This window comes from Triticum aestivum, chromosome 4B (assembly GCF_018294505.1).
Source record: "Triticum aestivum cultivar Chinese Spring chromosome 4B, IWGSC CS RefSeq v2.1, whole genome shotgun sequence".
Classification (NCBI taxonomy): domain Eukaryota; kingdom Viridiplantae; phylum Streptophyta; class Magnoliopsida; order Poales; family Poaceae; genus Triticum; species Triticum aestivum.
This window is the reverse complement of record NC_057804.1, coordinates 210,422,373-210,443,964: the sequence shown is the minus strand read 5'-3', so window position 1 is coordinate 210,443,964 and position 21,592 is coordinate 210,422,373. Positions and strand designations below refer to the sequence as shown.

Sequence of the window (21,592 nt, the reverse complement as noted above, 5' to 3'; positions counted from 1 at the left end):
ATATGCAAGTGTACTGGTTGTCTATGTATATTACAAAAATAAATTCAGATTTTTTTTTAATTTTTCTAGTATTTTCTTGAATTTACTATTTATAAAGGGTGCGCGTGCACCCATGTTCACCAAATCCGCGTCCCCGAATCTCACCACATAACCATGTCCCAGGTCCAATAATAATTTGAAACATGCCTACAATCCTTTAATACTCCTCTGTTCATTTTTGTAAGTCATTTAAGACAACAGAAATTGAACTGCTTTAGGTGCTGTCTTAAAAGTCTTTACAAAAGTGAACAGAGGACCCACATGCAGCAAGGGGGAAGATACCAGCACTGATCATGTTTGGGTACAGTAGGCAAGGGCAGCAGCGGTACATGTACTTGACAAATAAAATTATACTCCCTCTGTCCCATAATGTAAGACGTTTTTCGACACTATACTAGAGTCAAAAAACTAGAGTCAAAAAACGTTTTACATTATGGGACAGAGGGAGTACCATATATCGAGCAGACGGTTCCACAAACAGATTAAAAAAGGATTCAATTTGAAAACTAAGCAAACGCATGATATGGGTGTCAACCAAGCAGAGGACTTCATCTAATCATCGTAATCTCCATCAGCAAACTTGTTTTCAGGGTAGAACACGGCCACCACCTGGTTCCCGCCAAACTTCCTGCCATGCATCCCGACCTTCGCCTTGGTCGAGCCGTCGATATCTGCATATTCCAGAAACACCTGCAACGCGGACAACAAAGTCCATGGATCAAAATAATTTTGTTCCTGCTCAACGCATCAGTACTGAGTATGATCAAATCAGAACTCACCTTTCCAACTCCAGGAACAGCAGCGCCGCTGGGGTCAGGTCGTGGGATGACAGCTTTAACCAAGTTACCTGTCCAAGTGTTAGTGAGTACATACATAAACAAGAAATACATGATATATGATCAATCATATCCAATTGGAAAAGAATAGTGTGTCTTCTGTAGGTTAAGCCCGATTGCCAATATTGCATGGGGTTGGACTATAAAAGACTCTGCAATGGCATTTATGTGGACTACAAAAAAGACACACAAAAAGACAACACACAAAACAAAACAAGTTCAGTAACTGAACACAATGATAACAGAATGCAAGGGTTCAAAACAAGATGAAGGCAAGTCCATGGATTTCATTTTGTTTACCATATTTGCGCCCTTCTTCCCTCATGTCTTCGAAAATATCCTCGTATTCCTCATCATCTCTCAGTTCATCTGCTGAAACCACCTGGGTCAGGCATACCACCTTTGTCGGTAGAGCCCCTCCAACTTGTAGCACGAGTTTCTGTCAGAAAGCAACGGTCAAAATTTGGAAGGGAAATATAAACTCACTGTCATTTTGTAAAACATATATTTTCAACAGCTGAGTGTACCTGCATCTGCACTTGTTGTTGTGCGTGCAACAGGATGGTTTCTTGCTCTGGCCTTGGTTGAGAAGTGCCTTGATTTGCTCGCCTAACAGTGAGGGTCTTGTCTCCCATCTTGATACCATTCAGGGCAGCACAGGCAATGTCTGTGACATTAAGATCCTGGTATACACAGAAGGCATATCCTTTCGAGTTGCCTGTCTCCCTATCCTTCACAAGATCAAATCCTCGCAACGGTCCAAAGGATTCAAGCAACTCCCGCACTTGAGCCTCGGTGAAGTAGTACGGGAGGCCACCCACAAAGATGCGATCAGGGCCTTCTAAACCTCCAGCTGAGCCAGGTGTCAAGCCAACAGCACCAAGATTTAGATTAGGGTTTGGCTGGCTTGGACCCAGTGCAGCAGCCAGGGAAGGATTATAGTCTGTTGGCCTTCTAACTTTCACCGGTGCTCCCTCAAACATTATACCATCTAAGGCCATTGCATTGCTTGCTTCCTCCACAGACCTCATCTCCACAAAAGCAAATTTCTTGTCATGGTTTATGTATACATTAAGAACAGCATCACCAGGACCAGCTGTGTTTCCTCCAATAGCAGCCATAACTTGATTGAAGTATATAGCAACTGTCTGCAGAAAGAATACAAAATTAATACAAAGCGCAGACCAAAAAAGGATAGGCCGTCAAGAAAACAAACAAGTTAATTAAGTAATTACCTGCTCATTGGCAGTTGGTGGAAGTCCACCAACATAAACACGCCTAGCATGCCGGGTAGCCTAGGATAAGGGTGGTTAGCCATGACGTTATATCACAGAACAAAACTAAAATATGATGGAGACAAGCAATAAGAAAAGTCAAATACCTGTTGTGTCATGGCCTGTGGTTGCATAACTAGAGGATTGAACTGATGCAAATAGAAGAAGAAAAAATTATGAGTAGAAACATATCAAATACTAGAGTTAGGTTCATTCTGTCACCACCAGAAAAGTAACAAAACAGGGTGAATCAGATTGCCTGGTGGTGACAGAACCCAATCTAAAAGGAAAATAGTAGTCACCTGCGTAGGAGCAGTGAAATTAAACATGTTTGGAAGCATCCCAGTAATAAGAGGGGCAACTGCGGGCAGCTGACCTGGAATTCATCAAAAAAGAACAATTCCTTACAGATATACGTGTGACTATCATGGAAATCCACAGTAATCTAGCAAAGATCCATTTCAGATAAAAATACATGGAGAATGGATTGCACATGTTCAAGGAGACAAAGGACTAAAAGCAATAATTATGGAACAGCCATAAGGTAATACTGATTACTAGTTGAAGGCAAACAAGATATCAAACCAGTTGTTTTCTCCTTGTACAATAAGCTACATTAGTCCGCTCTTTCCATTGGTTTATGATGGACAAAGTGGTCCAAGATTGCTTTCCTATCCAATATGGAAACACAACAAACAAACAAACAAAGACACAAAAACCAAGAACAGCAAAAGAAGAGTCACTCAGTTCCATATAAAACGTGGAATCTTTCCCTAATAATAATAAAGCACGGGTTGAGTCTGTCGGGTTCACCGTCGCAGCGTTTTTGCAAAAAAGTCCCTCATTTTTTATGGAATCAACCCGCACTCTGTATTCATTAATCGATTAAGTGAAAAAGAAAACGATTCGATGGACCTTCTCTCTCTCCCGCACGAGATCGCCATACCCCCGGCGCTAGGGTTCCGTCCGCCGCCGCGCCTCATCCCTCCGCTCCCAACAACGCTCCCTACTCTCCCATCCCCTTGCAGTCGCCATCGGAATCTCCCGTCGCCGGTCAATAGCCCTGAAGAAGCCCCGGCAGCCGGCTCCCTGGAGCACACCGCTCGCCGGCAGCCGCGATTGAACGCCGGTGGACGCCATAATTGTGCGAGACCCCGCCGCGGCAACTCAACTCGCCACCGCTGCACCTGTCAATTTACCTTGTCACCGCTGCGCCTCCCCAAGCGTCTCCGCCACCGTGCGCAAGGATACCGCTGCCTCTCCGTGGCACCTCTGTCTCCACTTCCCCGTGGCGCTGCTCGCCGGCTTCCCAACCATGTCCTCTCCAATCCAGTGAGGCTCACGAACTGCTACGGAGACGATGCTTGCCGGATCCCATGCAGGCCCTCCTTGCGGACAACCTCCAGCCCACACCAGTTCCCCTGTTCTGGCTGTGCCACCTCCCATGGCTGAGCAGAGCAAGGAGATTGAGAGAGAAAATACTCAATTGATTTTACAGGGCATGGAGATTGTTTTTGATCTTTTTGGTTGTTCGCGGATTCAAGGATAATGGCTCCCACACCTTTCCCCAATGTCTGGGCAAAGGCCAGTCTGTTTTGCAAAATTTTGCAGCTTGACCGGGCTGAAGGAGATGCTATGTAAACCGAGAATGAGCATGACAAGCAAAGCGACGAATCAATTGTGCTGCCGGATGTTCGCTGGGTGATTGATCAATATAGATGGAAGCTTCTTGAGGAAAGCCAAGCAAGCGGCTGGGACTTGATATTTACAGTTTCGGGTGCAGCAGTGTTGCTAGCATCTTTTTTCTTGCATCTATATACTGATGATGTTTTATTTGGTGTTGTTTCCCGTGGCACTACATTATGGCTTTCTTGACAATGATTTCTGCTGATGTGCATAGTTTATTTTTATTTTTTCACTTTCAGTGTAACGTAAGTGCAAGTAAAACTTCAGTTTCACATTGGCTAAATCAGTCAATGTTGTTTATGCTCCGGCGGCAGTAGAGGAATAGAGCTGACAAGGAAGGGATCTGTTGGTGGAATTAACAGGGAAAGTAATTCATGAAGTGCCTGGTTGGACCAAGAGGTAATTCACTGTTTTCCGTGTACCATGCAGACCTCCCTGTTTTCCGTGTACCATGCAGTAGTTGATGCAGACTATTTTTGCGCCCAAATACCAACATGGATTTGGCGTTAGTAGCTTCTGAATTGTAGTGTAGAAAACATTGTGTGGCTTATTGCGGTAGCATTTTTTATGGACCAATTTTGTGTTTGAGGCCGAGGATCGGGGTGCAACTCCTGACAGGGCACCATGCCCTACGAAGGTACAAGTGGCTCACGAGTTCATGGCATGGTTGGCGCTGGAATGACAAAGAAGATTAATGGGGTTGATGGTGAGCATGCTACAACTGAATGGCAAGTAGATAGTCCTACGATTTCTGATGGGAGGGTGTGGTCACTGGTTTCTGTATTTTTTTGTTCGAGCAAGGACAGCGGAAGGAGCTGTTGTCCAATAGGAAAACCTAAGCGACAATACTGAATCTTGAGATAGAATACACGAGCTTGCAATGGTTGTGTTTGAGTGCCTGGCCACGGTGGAATTTAGTACGGGCTCTCCTCTATGCCCTAGAGTCTTCTTTCTATTTATTTAATTGAATATGAGAATCCTAATTTAGTACGGGCTCTCCTCTACGCCCTAGAGTCTTCTTTCTATTTATTTAATTGAATATGAGAATCCACCCAGGGAACCAACATCCATCTTCTGATCTTTGTCTTGCCTTGAGTGCAATTTCAGCTTGTCCGGTAGTGCTCACGACAAATATCTACAATGAAGAACGAAACACTTGAAGATAGGCTACCAATTCGGTAAGAATAATAGAATATAGATGTCATGGATCTGCTTTTAACTATTTTACTGTGCTTAGATTTGATCACCCGTTTTTGGGCTGTACTGCAGCCTAAATGTGCTCCTGCTTGCTGTTGCTAAACATTTATATTTCCTGATAGATTATGATCCCCCTCCCCTCTTTACTCAGTATGGGCCTGCTTGAGCGGATGCATACTAAATTGTAAAAGAAGAGAAAGTGAATAACTGAATATGATGGCAGGTGTTGGACTCAGGTTTAGACACTGGGGCACGTGATGTGTCAATCAAACATACTATAGCCCTCATATAACGGATGATGCTGTTTGCATATTAAGAATTGAATGATGCAAAGAGATTCATGATGTAGAAGAACTTACAAGGTAGTCTTCCAACCCCTTTCATTGGAATTTGATGAAATTCCCAACCACATAGGTCACACACAATTTAAGCCTCTATGGTATTAAAATTGCCATGTCTGCCGGTCCTCTGTTTAGAGGTGTTTTGGTCACATATTCTTATGTAATTACGGTATGACAAAAATAGCACTTAGGTCCTTATCAAACATATTTCTCCTTTGTTTTGGTCTTCTCTTAATTTGTTTGTTTGCTTCAGGATGCCCCTATATAATCTGCTCCACATTGGCTTGAAGAGATGCAAATGTTGCAACTTCGCCGGAGGTTCTATGTTGGAAGTTGTGTGGGTGGGTGGTTAAAGGTTCTTTCTCATATCCTATTTTTCTCTCTGCAGTTTTTGTGTAATGTATGATTTCTTCTTTCTAGAAGTTGTATGGTAATGAGCGAGCCTAACCTGAAAATTATTAGACTGACGAGTGCTTTAGTTTGTTAGATGGACGTGTTGTAGTCGTAGGAGACACATGCCTTATGTTCATGTCATTGTTTTTTTTAATTTACAATTTACAGATTTTACATTCCACAGTATCCTCCGCTGCCATTGCGAAATGCCTATATGGTTATAAATCCTCTATGATTACAGAGTGCTAACTACCTTTCAGACGTGGAAGCTTAGGAAAAAGCATGTAAACTGAAGCCTGAAAAAATACAATATGAAAAATGCCTTGATTTTAAGTAGCAGTAGTGAGAGCATGTTGTATATAATTGAAAACAGCTAAAGGAATAAAATGACCAGAGCATTTTTGTGTAGGCGTATAACGAGTTGTCCTTTCTGGTGTTGTTTGTTGTCAAAATTTAAAGTACAGTTGCATATAATTTTCCCATGTGCTAAAAGATCCAGATACCAAATAAGCAAGTGAATAATTCTGCTGCAGATCCAGAGGTTAGCTATTCCTTGCAGCTTATATCATGGAACAGGACACCAAGTCATTGCCAGAGTCTCATAATACCATATCCTCTTGGGGTCGTCCTATACTGGGTCCACACTATTGTCGCTTATGCCGTCCCGGTAAATATATAGACAAGGGAGGTACATGGTTTGCTTCTTTCAAGACAATAAGCAAGTTATATGAACAAATTGCATTGACATGTACTCCCTCCGCTCCTAAACACTTGGATTCCATTTCTTGCATGAATTCTTCAAACAAAAAATCTGCAGTGTGTATAGCGGACGAGGATCATCCAGCATGCTGCTGGCCATTTGATCCTGTGACGTGCTAGATGCAACCACCTCGACAAGCTGCTTGCTGGATGAGAGGGCGACTTAGGACATGATCAAGTTTGCCCATATCGTTTGGTTGCAATTTTATCATACTAGCAAATTTGTTTGAGTTGAAACTGAATGGAATTCATGAGAAAACTGTAGGATGTTGAGTGTGAGGCGACCGAAGAGACCAAATTGTTGAGGCGAAACGGGTCAAAGCGGAGGAGCAGGGCAGCTGGAGTTCATAACCGGACAGAGAGGATGAGATCAGAATCAGATGCTACCCGTGTCGTAATGTTACAATTGAGCAAGGGGGCTTGTTCTTGGATTGTTTCTTTCTTTGGTAGGACAAGGTAGTTCTCTAGATTATAAGCATAATAATTACTTGCAAGTTCTCAAGAAATATTTGTTTTGCAACTATAAGATGATCAGACCGACTCAAGGGTATAGCTTGTAATATGACAGTTCTTGAATTAGTTGTGTCATGCCATTTGAAATGTTTTACGTAACACATTGGACAGTATACTTAAATGGTTGGTTTCATTCGTTACCTTATCATAAAATTTAAATTCCATCTTTCATATGTAGCTTGCTCGGTTCAACTAAGCAATATTTTCTCATAGATGAAACATCTTGATTTATTATCAACATGTTGTTTGATGCGTACAAGGATCTTATGTTTGACAAGATTGATGTTTAACAATTAGAATATTTGTATCTTTGTTTTGACGCACAAACAATTATACTATACATGGTGATAATAACATTACTTTCACAATGTCACTAGAGATGTACGTAGTTGGCATGTGGAGCAGATTCTGCAATTTTTTCCCGTTGCAACGCACGGAAATATGTACTAGTAAAATGCAAATTTACAAGCCTTCTCTGTAAGAAAATATCATTCCCACAACAATCATTACCAAGCCTTCCAAAGCATCCACTGCTACTAAACTGTAGGGCCCCAGTTCTCAGAATGGGCCAATTCCCATAGCTCAGTCAATTTCTGGTGACAAGCCAAAGAGGAAAGTTGCCAGACTTATCGTAGACAATCGCAAGCAAAAGCTAAATCTTCAAAAATTTGTTCGATTGTGAACCAACAATATTTATGAACTGGAACGTGCAACCATTTCTGAAATAAATGATGATCCGTATTTATAGGAACAATAATTTGCATTCTGGCTGTTTAGTACAAGTTCGCGGCAAAGCATGTGGATAGGTATTGCAGTGAAAATGAACGGATGTACATAGTCATTCCAGAAGCTGCTATTATTATTGCAAATATATAATTGTGCATAACAGCTGATTAGCAGTTCCTTAACAGATCATCTTTTTTAGTCCTAATCATAGAAACATATGTGTAAAAATGCAAAACTAGAAACATCAGTATTGTTTGCCACATACCTGGGGTCGCGCCAGGAGTGACCATAGGAATGGCTTGCGATGGTCCCTGGTCAAATCCGCTCACCCGCTTGCTGTTTCAGGGCGGCAGGCAGTTATATAAGTAGTTCAACAAGCAGGAAATAGCAGACTAGAGAAACACAATAGAACCAGCATAAGGTATATAACAAATAACATATCACGCAGGAAAGATCTGCATCAGATAAACAATGTATTAGCAGTTGACATCCAAACAGAAAGCACGAAACCAATGCATGGATTTTTAAGCGCAAACAATGAAAGAACAGCATACACGAATAGTATCTGTGACGGATCTCGAAAGGAATGCTGATTTGTCTTCCTCAGACTGCTGACATGTTAAACGTAGATAGTAAACCTTTGGAAGAGATTCAAGTTTCAACACATACCTCTTTGAACGAGAACGCGAACGAGATCTGGATCTGCGTTCACGACCCTTAGAACGGGAGCGGGAGCGATGCCTGCGATGGCCATCCTTGTCACGGTCTCTTCTGCATTACCAGTTTATCTCAGAATACGCCAGATTTCATAGAATCAGTAGCCCAGGTTTTTTGTATAGAAGATGATGTTATCAAGATAGGATGAGTATATGGAGGATACTAGATTAGCATTCTACTGTGATAACAAAACATTCTCCAGAAAACATGACTTGGCTATTTCTGTCCCAAAAAGAACAATTGATTAACAGAGCCTTCATTTTAGCAAAGGAAAACAGATTTTACAAAATTTAACACCATCCACACAAAGGTTACAATAAACCTTCAGCAAGTAACCACCCACAAAGGAACAACATTAAAAGCGAACCTCGCACCAAGTTAAGCATATTCCCTAGAGTACTTTGAAAGATGTCAATTTGGACTTCACTCCAAAACGCTACTCTACAACTCATTTCTATCGTGAAATTTTATAGAACCCGGCAAGATTATGTATTATGAGTAAGTTCTTTTTTAGACAAATTTGAACATGTGTCGTGAACCTGTAATCACAATGGGATAACTACTGCGCTGAAGATAGCCAGACAGCATGGCTGCGAGAGGTTTAGATGGACATAGACTAGATGAGAGGATATTTGGGAGACAATAGATTGGTTCTTTCTTACTTCTCCCAAACAAAGGTGACATAACATCTATATAATATACTGCAGAACCTTACATAACAAAATAAGAATTCTAAAGTATTAGCCCTATCAACATAATCTTATATAGACAAAACCCATAAGTCATTAAACAGCCATTTTGCTGTGCATGCGAGCATGCACATCAGCAAAATTGTTGTAGCTGCTGGATTTGCTAGATTGGTCCACGTCTGATCTGGACATGAGAGCATCTCTAACGCAACGTACATTAATTCATGCACCCTTAAGTGAGTTCTGAATCTTAATGTATTAATTTTGACATGTTCAACTTTTCATGTTAAGGTTTTTATTTTTCTAATTCTGCAGAAATTCCCATAGTTCAAATCTTAAGGAATGAATTTATATTCTATACAATATTTAGAAATCAAATCTCAAAAATAATTTTGCGGCAATGTGCAGAGTATTGTTAGTGTTTGGTTGGTGTCCAAAAACCAACAAACATTAACAATTTTCTGTCATAGCCAAAACTGTGGTCTTTATTTGGATGGTTGCCAAACTTTTGGCGTGCCCATGCCAACTATTATCCATTTTTCTAGCCAATATTGGACAAAACATAAACAAGCAAACCCTTGACCAAATACTTGGTAGGATGAACTTGGGCTCAAGCAAAGCATACCCAGAGGCCTGGACACCTATAATGCTAGAATTCCTATGTACACCATAGACCATAATCAAAAAGTATCTTTAAAACAAACACCAGAAAGGGCGACACGAGGGCAAGCAAATTTTACATCATGGAATACTTCAGAAGATTAAAAGCCTTGTGAGTAACAGAGATGGATGGTTTTCAACGTAGTTACCTAGAGCTCAGAAATAGGCATGGTGGAACTAACATAACTAAATCCATGGAAGTTTAGACATGGTACCTTTCAATATCACGGTCACGGCTGCGATGACGATCATGGTCATCAGAATGGCCACAGTGCTCCCTTTTTTCACTTCTTTCACGGTGCTCCCTATGGTGGCGGTCGCGTTCCCGGTCCCGGTCACCCCGGTCCCTCTCCCTGTCCTTATCACGGCCCCTTTCTCTATCTCTTCCATGTTCTCTATCACGCTCCTTGTCCTTGTCCTTCTCTCGTCCTCTGTCCCTCTCTCTAGATTTTGAGGACCTTCCCTCATGTGGCTGTACCTCCTGCTGGGGACAAAAGGAAGATATTAGTTAGATTTCTTGTAGAATATAAGAATGTTATCAGTTTTGCTAAAGCACATCTAGATGTGCCATAAGTATTGCACATCTAAGTCCTATGTCATTGGTCTTACATCGAGATTTGTGTGGGTATTTTCTTTTTCTTCTTTGTTTTCCTCTTTGTGCTTGATTCACTCACTTAGATGTACAATAATTAGGGCACATCTAGATGTGCCCTAGACACACCTGAATGATATTCTTTCATCAACGACGATATGATCACCATACATGAAGGAACATATGCAAAATGCTTGCTATTTAGAGCCATCAATGGACCGCTTGAAGACATTATTCAAACAAGCAACAGAGGAATACACCCACAAATTATCTTAAGGCAGAATCCAGAACTTGTACATAGATCTTCACAGCTAATAAGATAATAAAGTTTAACAAAGCATGTGATTATCAGTTCAATGCATCAAGGAATGATATACAAGTAGCTTAACAAAAACAATTTGAGGGAAGCAACAGAATAAAATGCAGCAAGACGTATACATTAGAAACGTAATCTCACATCAATAGTGAGCCGCGGCAGTTTCAAAAAGTAGCCGCTCCCACAAGGCCACGAATATGATACCAATCAAAACAAAACCGACCCTAACAACCGAGAATCCCCGCGCCCAGATAGGCGCGCACACATCTCCGCAGATCAACACATCTGCGCAGCTAAACAAGCACTAGTCTGCCTGTACCTCGCACAAGCTGGACATGACCCACGGTTCAGCTAGACCGCTACTCGGATCAAGTGGATCAGAGGAATGCACCTGGGAGCGACCGTCGGGTTGGTCGGAGAAACCGGAGGGCTTGGTCGGCGGGGAACCTCCGGTGACGGCGGCGGCGGCGGCGGCGGGGTCGCCGTTGCCCTCGTAGCCCTCCTCGTACTCGGCCATGCGGCGCGACAGCTGCAGCTGCAGCGGCTGCGGCGAGTCCGTGGGGTGGCGATGGCCTGCTCGGTCGGTTTGTTCTAGGGTTTGGCTGGGTCGCCGGTTGGAGGAAAACCAGGTCGGGACAGGTTGAGCACGGGACGGGAGAAGCGGGTATCTTTTATATATTGCCCTGTGTTGGCTGACATGCGGGGCCAATGTTCTTTTTTCTTTGAGGTTGGGGCCAAGATTCAGATGGCTGTTTTGATCGAAGGGCCCGGAGTCCCATGGATTAGGTTGGTATATATATCCCATTGTTAGAGTCCAGAACAAAATGAAGCCCTCCCGTGCGTTTGGATTATGGGTCATCGGATTGCGTTTCTAAAATGATCTTGTCCGTCGGATCTGCAGATGAAACGATCTAGGCCGTTGGATCTCAAAGGGAACGATATGGGCCGTCGGATCTAGGCCCGACACTGTTGTGCGTCCTCTGGTGTGCCACCGCCTGTTATTTCGGTGCCCCCCAATGGGCATTTTGGTCTTTTCACATTTAGGTCAACACACCTTGACTGCTAGTGAGGGAGAGCGACAGCCCTGCTCCTTGTTCCCATTCCTCCCTCGCGGGAACCCTAGCCGCCGCCCTCTCCCACTCGTCCTCCTCCCCCGCTCCCCTTCCTGGCGGCGCCCCCGACAGCTGCGAGACGTCTTCTCCTCCCCATCGTCGAACTCAGGCCACCGCTCCGTCACGTTTCCTCACGCAGGTAGGCCACCGAGACAGATCCGGCCACTGTTGCTCTTCCCCATCCTCCTCGTCTCGTCCGTCTTCTTGGCCTGGAACATGGGAAGCTGTGGAGAGCATCTGATGGCGGTGTCAAGATGCAGGTGGACGCGGACTTCGTCCACCACGGCCGCAGGTCAGCCGACGGCCATGGCCATGGCGCTGCCCGATCCGCCGGCCGCAGCAGCGCTCCCGGAAGACCAAGCCCGCCTCCTCCCTTTGTGTGGTTTCTGTCGAGCTCCGCAAGATCCACAATCGCACGCCGTAAGAGGTGGATGAGGGGTTCAACTGCTTCCTTTGTCGGGTGATGACTGCCTGGCCGTCCGGTGGGTGGGCTTTGATGCCGGTCTTCCTCCCTCCTCAGCTCCGACGCCACCATGGATCTCTTCAAGGTCTGCTCCCCTCTCCTCCTCCACGTGCCTCGAACCATTTGCTTTCTTCCCTTCCCTAACGAACGAAGTTTCCTCACGCTGGCAGGCCACCGAAACAGATCCAACTACTGTTGCTCTTTCCCATCCTCCTCATCTCATCTGTCTTCTTGGCCTGGAACAACGAAAGCGGCAGAGAACAGCTGATGGTGGCGCTGCTAGAGTCCCTAGAGGCGACCTCTGATCTGCTTTTAGTTGCCTGGTTGGTTCAATGGCGAGACTGGGAGGGTTGATAGACGTCATTTTGGCTTCCTGGTTAGTTCAATTCCATTCACTCTTCCCAAATTGATAACTCTACATATGCCCGGGGATTCTCAAGGGCGAGTCACACTACAGTCCTATCTTTTACTCTCGCTATCTCTGTAAGCTTCATTACTTGGAGTGAATTCACGGCAACTTTTTTGATTTTTGCAGAGATCTGTAAATGAAAAATTGAAACACATATGCAATAACAGTAGCCTTCTTCAGGGTATAGATCTGCAGTATTTATACCATGCGTGGCGATGATGCTGACGCTGTGGCCCGACCCGACCGGGCCTTTGGCTTTCACACAAAGAATCGGATCCGAGGGTGTGCATGGGATGGACTCCACGATGGTTCTCACGGTCTCACGAGCCAGAACTTGCGGGCATCACCTCTTTGCATTTCTATTTGTTTTTTTTTTTTACTTTTTGCCATCACTGGATTCGTCACGGGCACAGAGAAGGGGTGAACATAGTACTTCTCTCCACAGCCAACTCATAGGCCAGGAAACATTGCCTACAGTGTATATTGTATCGGATAGTCAGATTTAAAAATAACGTTTTGCCATGGTCGTACAATCAGGTACATGGAGTACATTAGTTGCTTAGGTTTCGTAATACACGGTTCCCATGATGTATGCCAACAGAGCTCCCGATTGACTGACGATGTTCAAATATATAAGAGTACTCTCATATGATGGTTACCTGCAACTCTAACTATGAAAACTAGAAGTGAGTTGTTTCCATCGTTTTCCTATAAAATTATTAATGTGATTGCTTTCCTCTCTATTTTTTTTGTGGAAGACATATAGGGTTGTGCCATAATTATATTATAGGCATGAACAAAATAAGTGTTTCTCGAAGACATGAACAAAATAAGTTATATTTGCTCCAAACTTGCAAATTTGTTATTGGAGTTTTATATTCGTTCCAGTTGACACTAAAACATACTTGCATTAGTTATGCCATTTTTATGAGGTTGTATGCAGCAAACAACATGTTGCAGTCATTTTTCTATATCCAGTCTGCATAGAAACACACGATATGCACTCTCTTTACAAGCGGGCAATGCAGGATCTCACTGTTAGTATAAGAAGCCAATTCACTATTCTAACTTTGTTTTTTTACTGCAGTTACATACTTTGTTCATAAGATTGCTGTTATATTCTGAGCACAATCTTTGATGTTTTTTGTTTCCCTTGTGCTTAGGCTCACAATCTGGGCACACATATTTTCATCTAGTATATTTTTTCATTGTTAACTATTGCATGTGATTTTTCGTAGGGCTAAGGTGACAAAAAATTCTTTGGTGGAAGCTGGAATATTCTCTTGAGTCGTGTAAGTTCAGTAGGTATCTTTCCAACTCACTGACTAAATAAAATGATGTCCACAAGTTGTTTTTCTATTTCTTGGAGTTGCTTCCCTTGATTTGAGAAATAGTTATCTGTCCGCTCGGGATCGGGAAGGGATAGTGTGTCGATGGCTTAGCTCCCTTTCTCTATAGTCCTTGGAGCCCAGATATGGAGGAGTTTAGAGGATATGTAATCAAGCCTTGCTGCCCCTTTGCCTTTTGTTTTGTTTGATTTGAGAATAGAATCATCGGTGATATGTATTTTAGATTTAGCCCATTGCAAAGAGTATGGGATGCGTGAGGCATGAAGTTTCAAAGCTTTTTAGGGCTATCCTCTTCTCCTATTGTAAATTATCTGACTTTCTTGTCCTATCTTAACTTTATTTGAATTATGCTTTGTAAGAAATTATATGAAATGTGAAACTTATTTGGTGTGTTCATGATTCCTGTTATGAATATTTATTTTTCAAAAATTCTCCACTTTTATATGCCGGCAGATAATCTATTCTGCATGCCCATTTCAATCTCTGTTTTAACTACTCTTATGTACACATATAAATTGTGAAAAACTGGGAGAAGTTTGATTATTCTAGGTTGAGTCATGGTTTTTGAGTCGCGACTCATGCGAGTCGCTTTGGGGCAGCGACTCGGAAGAAGTCGAGCCTGCGTTGTGACTAGTCGCGACTCTGAGTCGCGAGTCGACACTAAGCTGAGTCGACCATATTTTTGCGACTCATAGACTAGTCGTCGACTAGTCGCGACTAGTCGAGCGACTCGAAATCCATGGGTTGAGTACATGGTCTAATCATATGCACAGGCTTGACTTTCTGTCATGAATCTGAGAGGGTACTGATGGTGTGCACCGGAGGCAACTAAAGGTAAATCAGTACTTCCAATTCTATGTACACATGCAAAAGGATTGTGTTTGTTATGAAAAGAAGACCTGAGTTTCATTGTATGATGACAAGATGATTAAGAAGTCTTTTGTTTTGTTGCATTTTTATTATACTCTTTTGAGCATCCTTCTATGTTTTATTTTCATTTTTTCAAGCCCCAATTCAGTATCTTTGTTATCCATGTGCTTACTGCCTTTTGTGTGTTTGTATTTTGTCTCACAGACAATGATGCAGAACTGAACACTACAAGTATTGGGCCACTCTCACGTGAGTTAGTTTTCTCTTCTCAATCTGATTACTCTATTAGATTGCAAGTTCATAGTTCAAACTGAATAAGTTGCATCCCAAAACGTTATAGCTAACATTGTTGGTTATATACTTAAATTGATAGCTTCAACCTCAAATTGGTTTTCCTTTTCCCTTGGATTGTAGTCTTTTATCTTTTGTACATTGCTCTGAAACATTTTGTGCTTATGATACCATGATTGTTCTGATCAGAAACGTTGCATGTTTATTGAATACTTTTTGTCTCTTTTGCAAATATATTGATTTAGTTTATTATGCATTAAGAAAAATGGTGAATACCTTGATCTGAATGCTTACGGGCTCTGAATGAAGATATGGGTATAGCTTGGTTTAGTGGGATAGGAAGGGTGTCTTGCCACAAACAATTATAGTTTGAGAAGTACTTATAAGAAAGTGGAGTGAGAGGTGCATCTACATGATTTGCTATTTTGCAGTGCCTATGATAAATTGATTAATTCCACAACGCTGGTGGAGGCCTCCTCGAGCTTTGTAATAAAGTCAGTGGTAAAACAACACTTAATACAGTACTTGCACGTGATTTTTGATCTTTTTATACCATGTGAGAATTGATGTGGAGGTGAAAGCATGTAATTCATTAGAGTTTAATGGACAAGTGGAATTTGTTTTGGGTTTTCAGATCTTAAATGTGCTCATACTATAGCTATTTCTTTTGAAATTTAGATAGGCCCTCTGATGTTCTAATATCCACCGGTTTTACTGATGTCACTACCACTGAAATCTATAAGTTTGCAATCAGAGGGATTGTGATATATTTATTTGTGTGGCACCGTCTTCTGCTATGTTAGGTATGCATCCTTAGACAGAGGAGCTTCCCCTGCTCCTTTGTAAGTGATAGGAAAGTATATCCTAATGATTGATGTCGTAGAGCAAATTTTCACCTTTGAAGAGAGATTTACTTGAGTTTACATTAACTCTTTCCAGAAAGTGTTTTTTGGCACAGTTTGACATGTATGTGGTATCACCATAGGTTTGACATGTATGCATGTGTTGTTTGCATGATTAGGTCACTAAACAATTGTAGGGCAGTCAATATTTTCTCTATCCATGCCTCTCATGGATGCGTCCCTTGCTAGCTCCTTGATGCTTGGCCTACCCCAGTAAGATATGTGTCATGAGTATTCTTGAATGCACATATTGATATTTCTTGGGTAATCGCGCATTCAGGATTATTGCTATGGATTGTGGTATGCTTGGAGCACAAACATGATTATGTTGTGTGTCGAGTACTGAAACTTATATTGTTCTGTTCATTCCCATTTTCTTATAAGATAGGTTATTCATAAGTAGGTATACACATGTTTACCTTCTTCTACTAAATGCACTGTATTCTTAAAGGGAAGGATGCTATCAAGGTCATCCCAAAGGCCATTCTCAATGTTGTTCTTGCTCAGATGGGTTTGCTCGATGCAAAGTAAATGACTTGCATGTGCCATCGTGTTTAAGGGTGCTACTGTCTACTTGTGGCATTCATTGGAACTGATAAAAAATTATGGCGGAGACCAGCTACTGATGTTAATGAGGCCATGCAAAGTGCTGCTACTGAGTGTCTGAGATGTCTTGTGGGCATGATGAGAGATTGAGTTTGATATCCCCAAGTGAAAAAGATGAAGGATGAGATGGGACCCCTCCCATGCAATATCGATGGCATGATGAGAGATTGAGTTATTGCCATGCTTTCTGAGTTGGTGCAAATATGCATCTGTTCTGCCCCTATTGTAGATTATGTGTGTTCTGGATGGGTCATATCAGGCAGTCAATGTCTATATAAAAATGCCACCCCTTGCCTATTGTAGTCTAAATATATGTGTATCCTACATCGGTGCTACCAGACAGACTGGATGTTATTCTGTATCATGCACACACCCCACTGTTATTATTGGTAAAAACATATGTACCACATTTATCTCTTTTCTTGCAAACTATGCTTAATACCAATGTACAACGGTCCTTTCCTTCATAATGTACTCCTGGTCTATTTTATCATTCAACAATTAAGACTATAGAAGGTATCATGCCTTGCTTTGAGTTATTTTCATTCTGCTTTAAATATTTAGTAGATTGTTGCTTATTTTCACTTTCAATTATATTGTTACCGGGTTACTAATGGTAACATGCCCAATTAACCTAATAGATTATTTTACCCTTTTCAATGAATGTAGCTCTATGCCATCTGTGTTACCATCAAGAGAAGGTATATGCTCGAAGAAGCTATCAAACTGATCGACGGTACAATTCATGCATTCGAACTTGCTGGTGCTGATGATGCCATAGTAATGGCATCAGTGAAAATCGATCTCTGCCCCCACAACAAAAGCATATTACCGACTCAACATGAATATTATGGAGAATCAACTCAGCTTGCCAGCGGTGCTATTGAGTCAACATGTTCTGCTGCTTTAGCCTATCTACTGACCATGGGCATAATTACAAGAGATGATCCCAACTTGGTGGAGCTCAAGAAATGACAAAGACAACTCAAAGCTAAGTAGGTCATCAGTGTTATATGGTCGTGCGCAATCCTTTCAGAATCAGCTCGCCTCTTTGACCATGAGAACACTCCAGCAACTAAAAGTGTCAACAAATTAGAGGTAATCACAGTATTGGTCAGCTTTTCACTTGCATTACTTGCATACAAATGAACATTAACCTCTAGGATGGCCTTACCGAAACTGCGGGCTCACAGCCACCAAACGAGTAACATACCCTCCCTCCCACTCTTCAGACTTTTACAACTATATACATTACTCATGTTTGTTGCTTTCCCAGTGAAACAGACCACAGGTCCAAAACAAAGTCCCAGCCTACTACCCGCAGGACTTTAGTCTTTAAAGACTAAATGCACGGATCGCATGTAAGCCAGTTTTTAAAATAGTTTGCTATGGCAGCTATAGAATATATCAGTATTTAAGTAGAATATGTGCTCTTCTCTGCAGCTATCGACTATCACTGTGAATCTCAAAAGACACGCTTCATTCTTATGCCTCTTATAAGCCCGTTGCCATATGCACACGCTTCATTCTTATGCCTCTTATAAGCCCGTTGCCATATGCACTTCGCCTTTATTTGGACTAGGTAACACTATCTGTCCTGGTAAAATTATCTTCTCTATAGGTACAAGCCTGAATTTGTGGTCTCTTTTGGTAGACGCGGTATGTAATGACGAATCACGTCGACCTCCGTCTAAATGCATGGAACTTGCCACTGAATTATCTGAACTGCTGCCCAGGATTCAATTCATACTTTATTTACCTATAATATGGTATGTAATGACAAGGAAGTCGAGGACCTTTTGTAGTTGCGTGAACCAACTGCTACGTACTAAATATGTATATAGCTTACTTTTGGATTGAAACCTTTTGTTTTTTGCTGGACCAATTGCTATGTATTGAGTGTGTATGTATCGATGCAATGTTTCTGATCTAAACTTGATATATTAGATTGATAAACACAACTACATTATCCTATTTTCTATATTCGCAATGCTTCAATGATTGTATTACCAAATTGTATATAATTATACCCGGCAGCACCGCACTTCCTACCTAGTTCTTAGGAAATGTTCGTATACGGTCGAGCGTTCGGCCCGTCGCGCCGGTCGCGCCGGTCGTGCCGCTTGCTCGTTGCTGAGGCCCACTTGTTGTACGTGAGAGTTACACATCAGTAGGGCGATGCGTCGCTTTTATCTCTGGAATTCTTATCATCACAACAAAGTTTTGTTGTCACGTGTTCCCTACGGGCCAAGGCCACCCACGAGCTACGACCGGCGAAAGGGAGAGATGGCGGCGTTGTAGTGTGAAGCAGGCGAGCGGTGTTGCAAGAAATCTCCGGCATGCGTGGTGAGGCTATGGGGGGCGCTGCTGAAGGAAATATGCCCTAGAGGCAATAATAAAGTTCATTTATTTCCTTATATCATGATAAATGTATTATTCATGCTAGAATTGTATTAACCGGAAACATAATACATGTGTGAATACATAGACAAACATAATGTCATTAGTATGCATCTACTTGACTAGCTTATTAATCAAAGATGATTATGTTTCCTGACCATAGACATGAGTTGTCATTTGATTAACGAGATCACATCATTAGGAGAATGATGTGATTGACTTGACCCATTCCGTTAACTTAGCACTTGATCGTTTAGTATGTTGCTATTGCTTTCTTCATGGCTTATACATGTTCCTACAACTATGAGATTATGCAACTCCTGTTTACCAGAGAAACACTTTGTGTGCTACCAAATGTCACAACGTAACTGGGTGATTATAAAGGAGCTCTACAGGTGTCTTCAAAGGTACATGTTGAGTTGGTGTATTTCGAGATTAGGTTTCGTCACTCCGATTGTCAGAGAGGTATCTCTGGGCCCTCTCGGTAATGCACATCACTATAAGCCTTGCAAGCAATGTAGCTAATGAGTTAGTTACGGAATGATGCATTACATAACGAGTAAAAAGACTTGCCGGTAACGAGATTGAACTAGGTATTGGGATACTGACAATCGAATCTCGGGCAAGTAACATACCGAGGACAAAGGGAACAACGTATCTTGTTATGTGGTTTGACCGATAAAGATCTTCGTAGAATATGTAGGAGCCAATATGAGCATCCAGGTTCCACTATTGGTTATTGACCGGAGACATGTCTCGGTCATGTCTACATAGTTCTCGAACCCGTAGGGTCCACACGCTTAAAGTTTCAATGACGGTTATATTATGAGTTTATGAGTTCTGATGTACCGAAGGTTGTTCGGAGTCCCGGATGTGATCACGGACATGACGAGGAGTCTCGAAATGGTCGAGACATGAAGGTTGATATATTGGAAGCCTATATTTGGATATCGGAAGTGTTCCGGGTGAAATCGGGATTTTACCGGAGTACCGAGGGGTTACCGGAACTCCCCGGGGGCTTAATGGGCCATAGTGGGCCTTAGTGGAGAAGAGGTGAGGCGGCCAGGGCAGGGCCGCGCGCCCCTCCCCCCTAGTCCGAATAGGACAAGGAGAGGGGGGCGGCGCCCCCTTTCCTTCATCTCTCTCCCTCCTCTTTCCCCCTTCTCCTAATCCAACAAGGAAGGGAGGGAGTCCTACTCCCGGTGGGAGTAGGACTCCTCCAGACGCGCCTCCTCTTGGTCGGCCGCCCCTCCCCCTTGCTCCTTTATATACGGGGGCAGGGGGGCACCTCTAGACACAACAACAACAGATCATTGATCTTTTAGCCGTGTGCGGTGCCCCCCTCCACCATAGTCCTCCTCGATAATACTGTAGCAGTGCTTAGGCGAAGCCCTGCGACGGTAGAACATCATCATCGTCACCACGCCGTCGTGCTGACGAAACTCTCCCTCGACACTCGGCTAGATCGGAGTTCGAGGGACGTCATCGAGCTGAACGTGTGCTAGAACTCGGAGGTGCCGTACTTTTGGTGCTTGATCGGTCGAGCCGTGAAGACGTACGACTACATCAACCGCGTTGTTCTAACGCTTCCGCTTTCGGTCTATGAGGGTATGTGGACAACACTCTCCCCTCTCGTTGCTATGCATCACCATGATCTTGCGTGTGCGTAGGATTTTCTTTTGGAATTACTACGTTTCCCAACAGTGGCATCCGAGCCAGGTTTTATGCGTAGATGTTATATGCACGAGTAGAACACAAGTGAGTTGTGGGCGATACAAGTCATACTGCTTACCAGCATGTCATACATTGGTTCGGCGGTATTGTTGGATGAAGCGGCCCGAACCGACATTACGCGTACGCTTACGCGAGACTGGTTCTACCGACGTGCTTTGCACACAGGTGGCTAGCGGGTGTCAGTTTCTCCAACTTTAGTTGAACCGAGTGTGGCTACACCCGGTCCTTGAGAAGGTTAAAACAACACTAACTTGACGAATTATCATTGTGGTTTTGATGCATAGGTAAGAACGGTTTTGCTTAGCCCGTAGCAGCCACGTAAAATTTGCAACAACAAAGTAGAGGACGTCTAACTTGTTTTTGCAGGGCATGTTGTGATGTGATATGGTCAAGACGTGATGCTATATTTTATTGTATGAGATGATCATGTTTTGTAACTGAGTTATCGGCAACTGGCAGGAGCCATATGATTGTCGCTTTATTGTATGCAATGCAATCGCCCTGTAATTGCTTTTCTTTATCACTAAGCGGTAGCGATAGTCGTAGAAGCAATAGGTGGCGAAACGACAACGATGCTACGATGGAGATCAAGGTGTCGCGCCAGTGACGATGGTGATCATGACGGTGCTTCGAAGATGGAGATCACAAGCACAAGATGATGATGGCCATATCATATCACTTATATCGATTGCATGTGATGTTTATCCTTTATGCATCT

The 21,592-nt window shown here is 42.7% G+C and overlaps 1 protein-coding gene and 2 long non-coding RNA genes across 11 annotated transcripts; 2 read left to right on the top strand and 1 right to left on the bottom strand.

Moving 5' to 3' along the window:
* Nucleotides 1-318: 318 nt before the first annotated feature.
* LOC123091820 (splicing factor U2af large subunit A) lies at nt 319-11,401 on the bottom strand. The gene is made up of 11 exons (XM_044513431.1): nt 11,130-11,401; nt 10,046-10,314; nt 8,434-8,535; nt 8,030-8,100; nt 2,452-2,525; nt 2,257-2,298; nt 2,111-2,170; nt 1,403-2,023; nt 1,176-1,314; nt 819-886; nt 319-729 (listed from the first exon to the last, which is right to left on the bottom strand). Exons 1-11 carry the CDS (start codon nt 11,253-11,255, stop codon nt 592-594), a joined length of 1,710 nt encoding a protein of 569 aa, XP_044369366.1. The 5' UTR covers nt 11,256-11,401; the 3' UTR covers nt 319-591.
* Nucleotides 4,102-6,712, top strand: LOC123091822 (uncharacterized). Its single transcript, XR_006443572.1, has 6 exons — nt 4,102-4,234; nt 4,943-5,013; nt 5,256-5,394; nt 5,627-5,728; nt 6,300-6,454; nt 6,584-6,712. It is a non-coding gene; the product is annotated as an uncharacterized lncRNA (long non-coding RNA).
* A 405-nt stretch (nt 11,402-11,806) lies between the features above and the next one.
* Nucleotides 11,807-18,976, top strand: LOC123091818 (uncharacterized). Of its 9 annotated transcripts, none has more exons than XR_006443564.1 (7): nt 11,807-11,989; nt 12,111-12,398; nt 12,484-14,905; nt 15,146-15,190; nt 15,664-15,726; nt 16,586-18,101; nt 18,184-18,726. It is a non-coding gene; the product is annotated as an uncharacterized lncRNA (long non-coding RNA). The 9 variants fall into 9 exon arrangements; XR_006443565.1 differs by having other exon boundaries at nt 12,484-15,190; nt 16,586-17,838; nt 18,017-18,101; nt 18,184-18,723; XR_006443563.1 differs by having other exon boundaries at nt 12,484-15,190; nt 18,184-18,322; nt 18,395-18,720.
* Nucleotides 18,977-21,592: the final 2,616 nt, after the last annotated feature.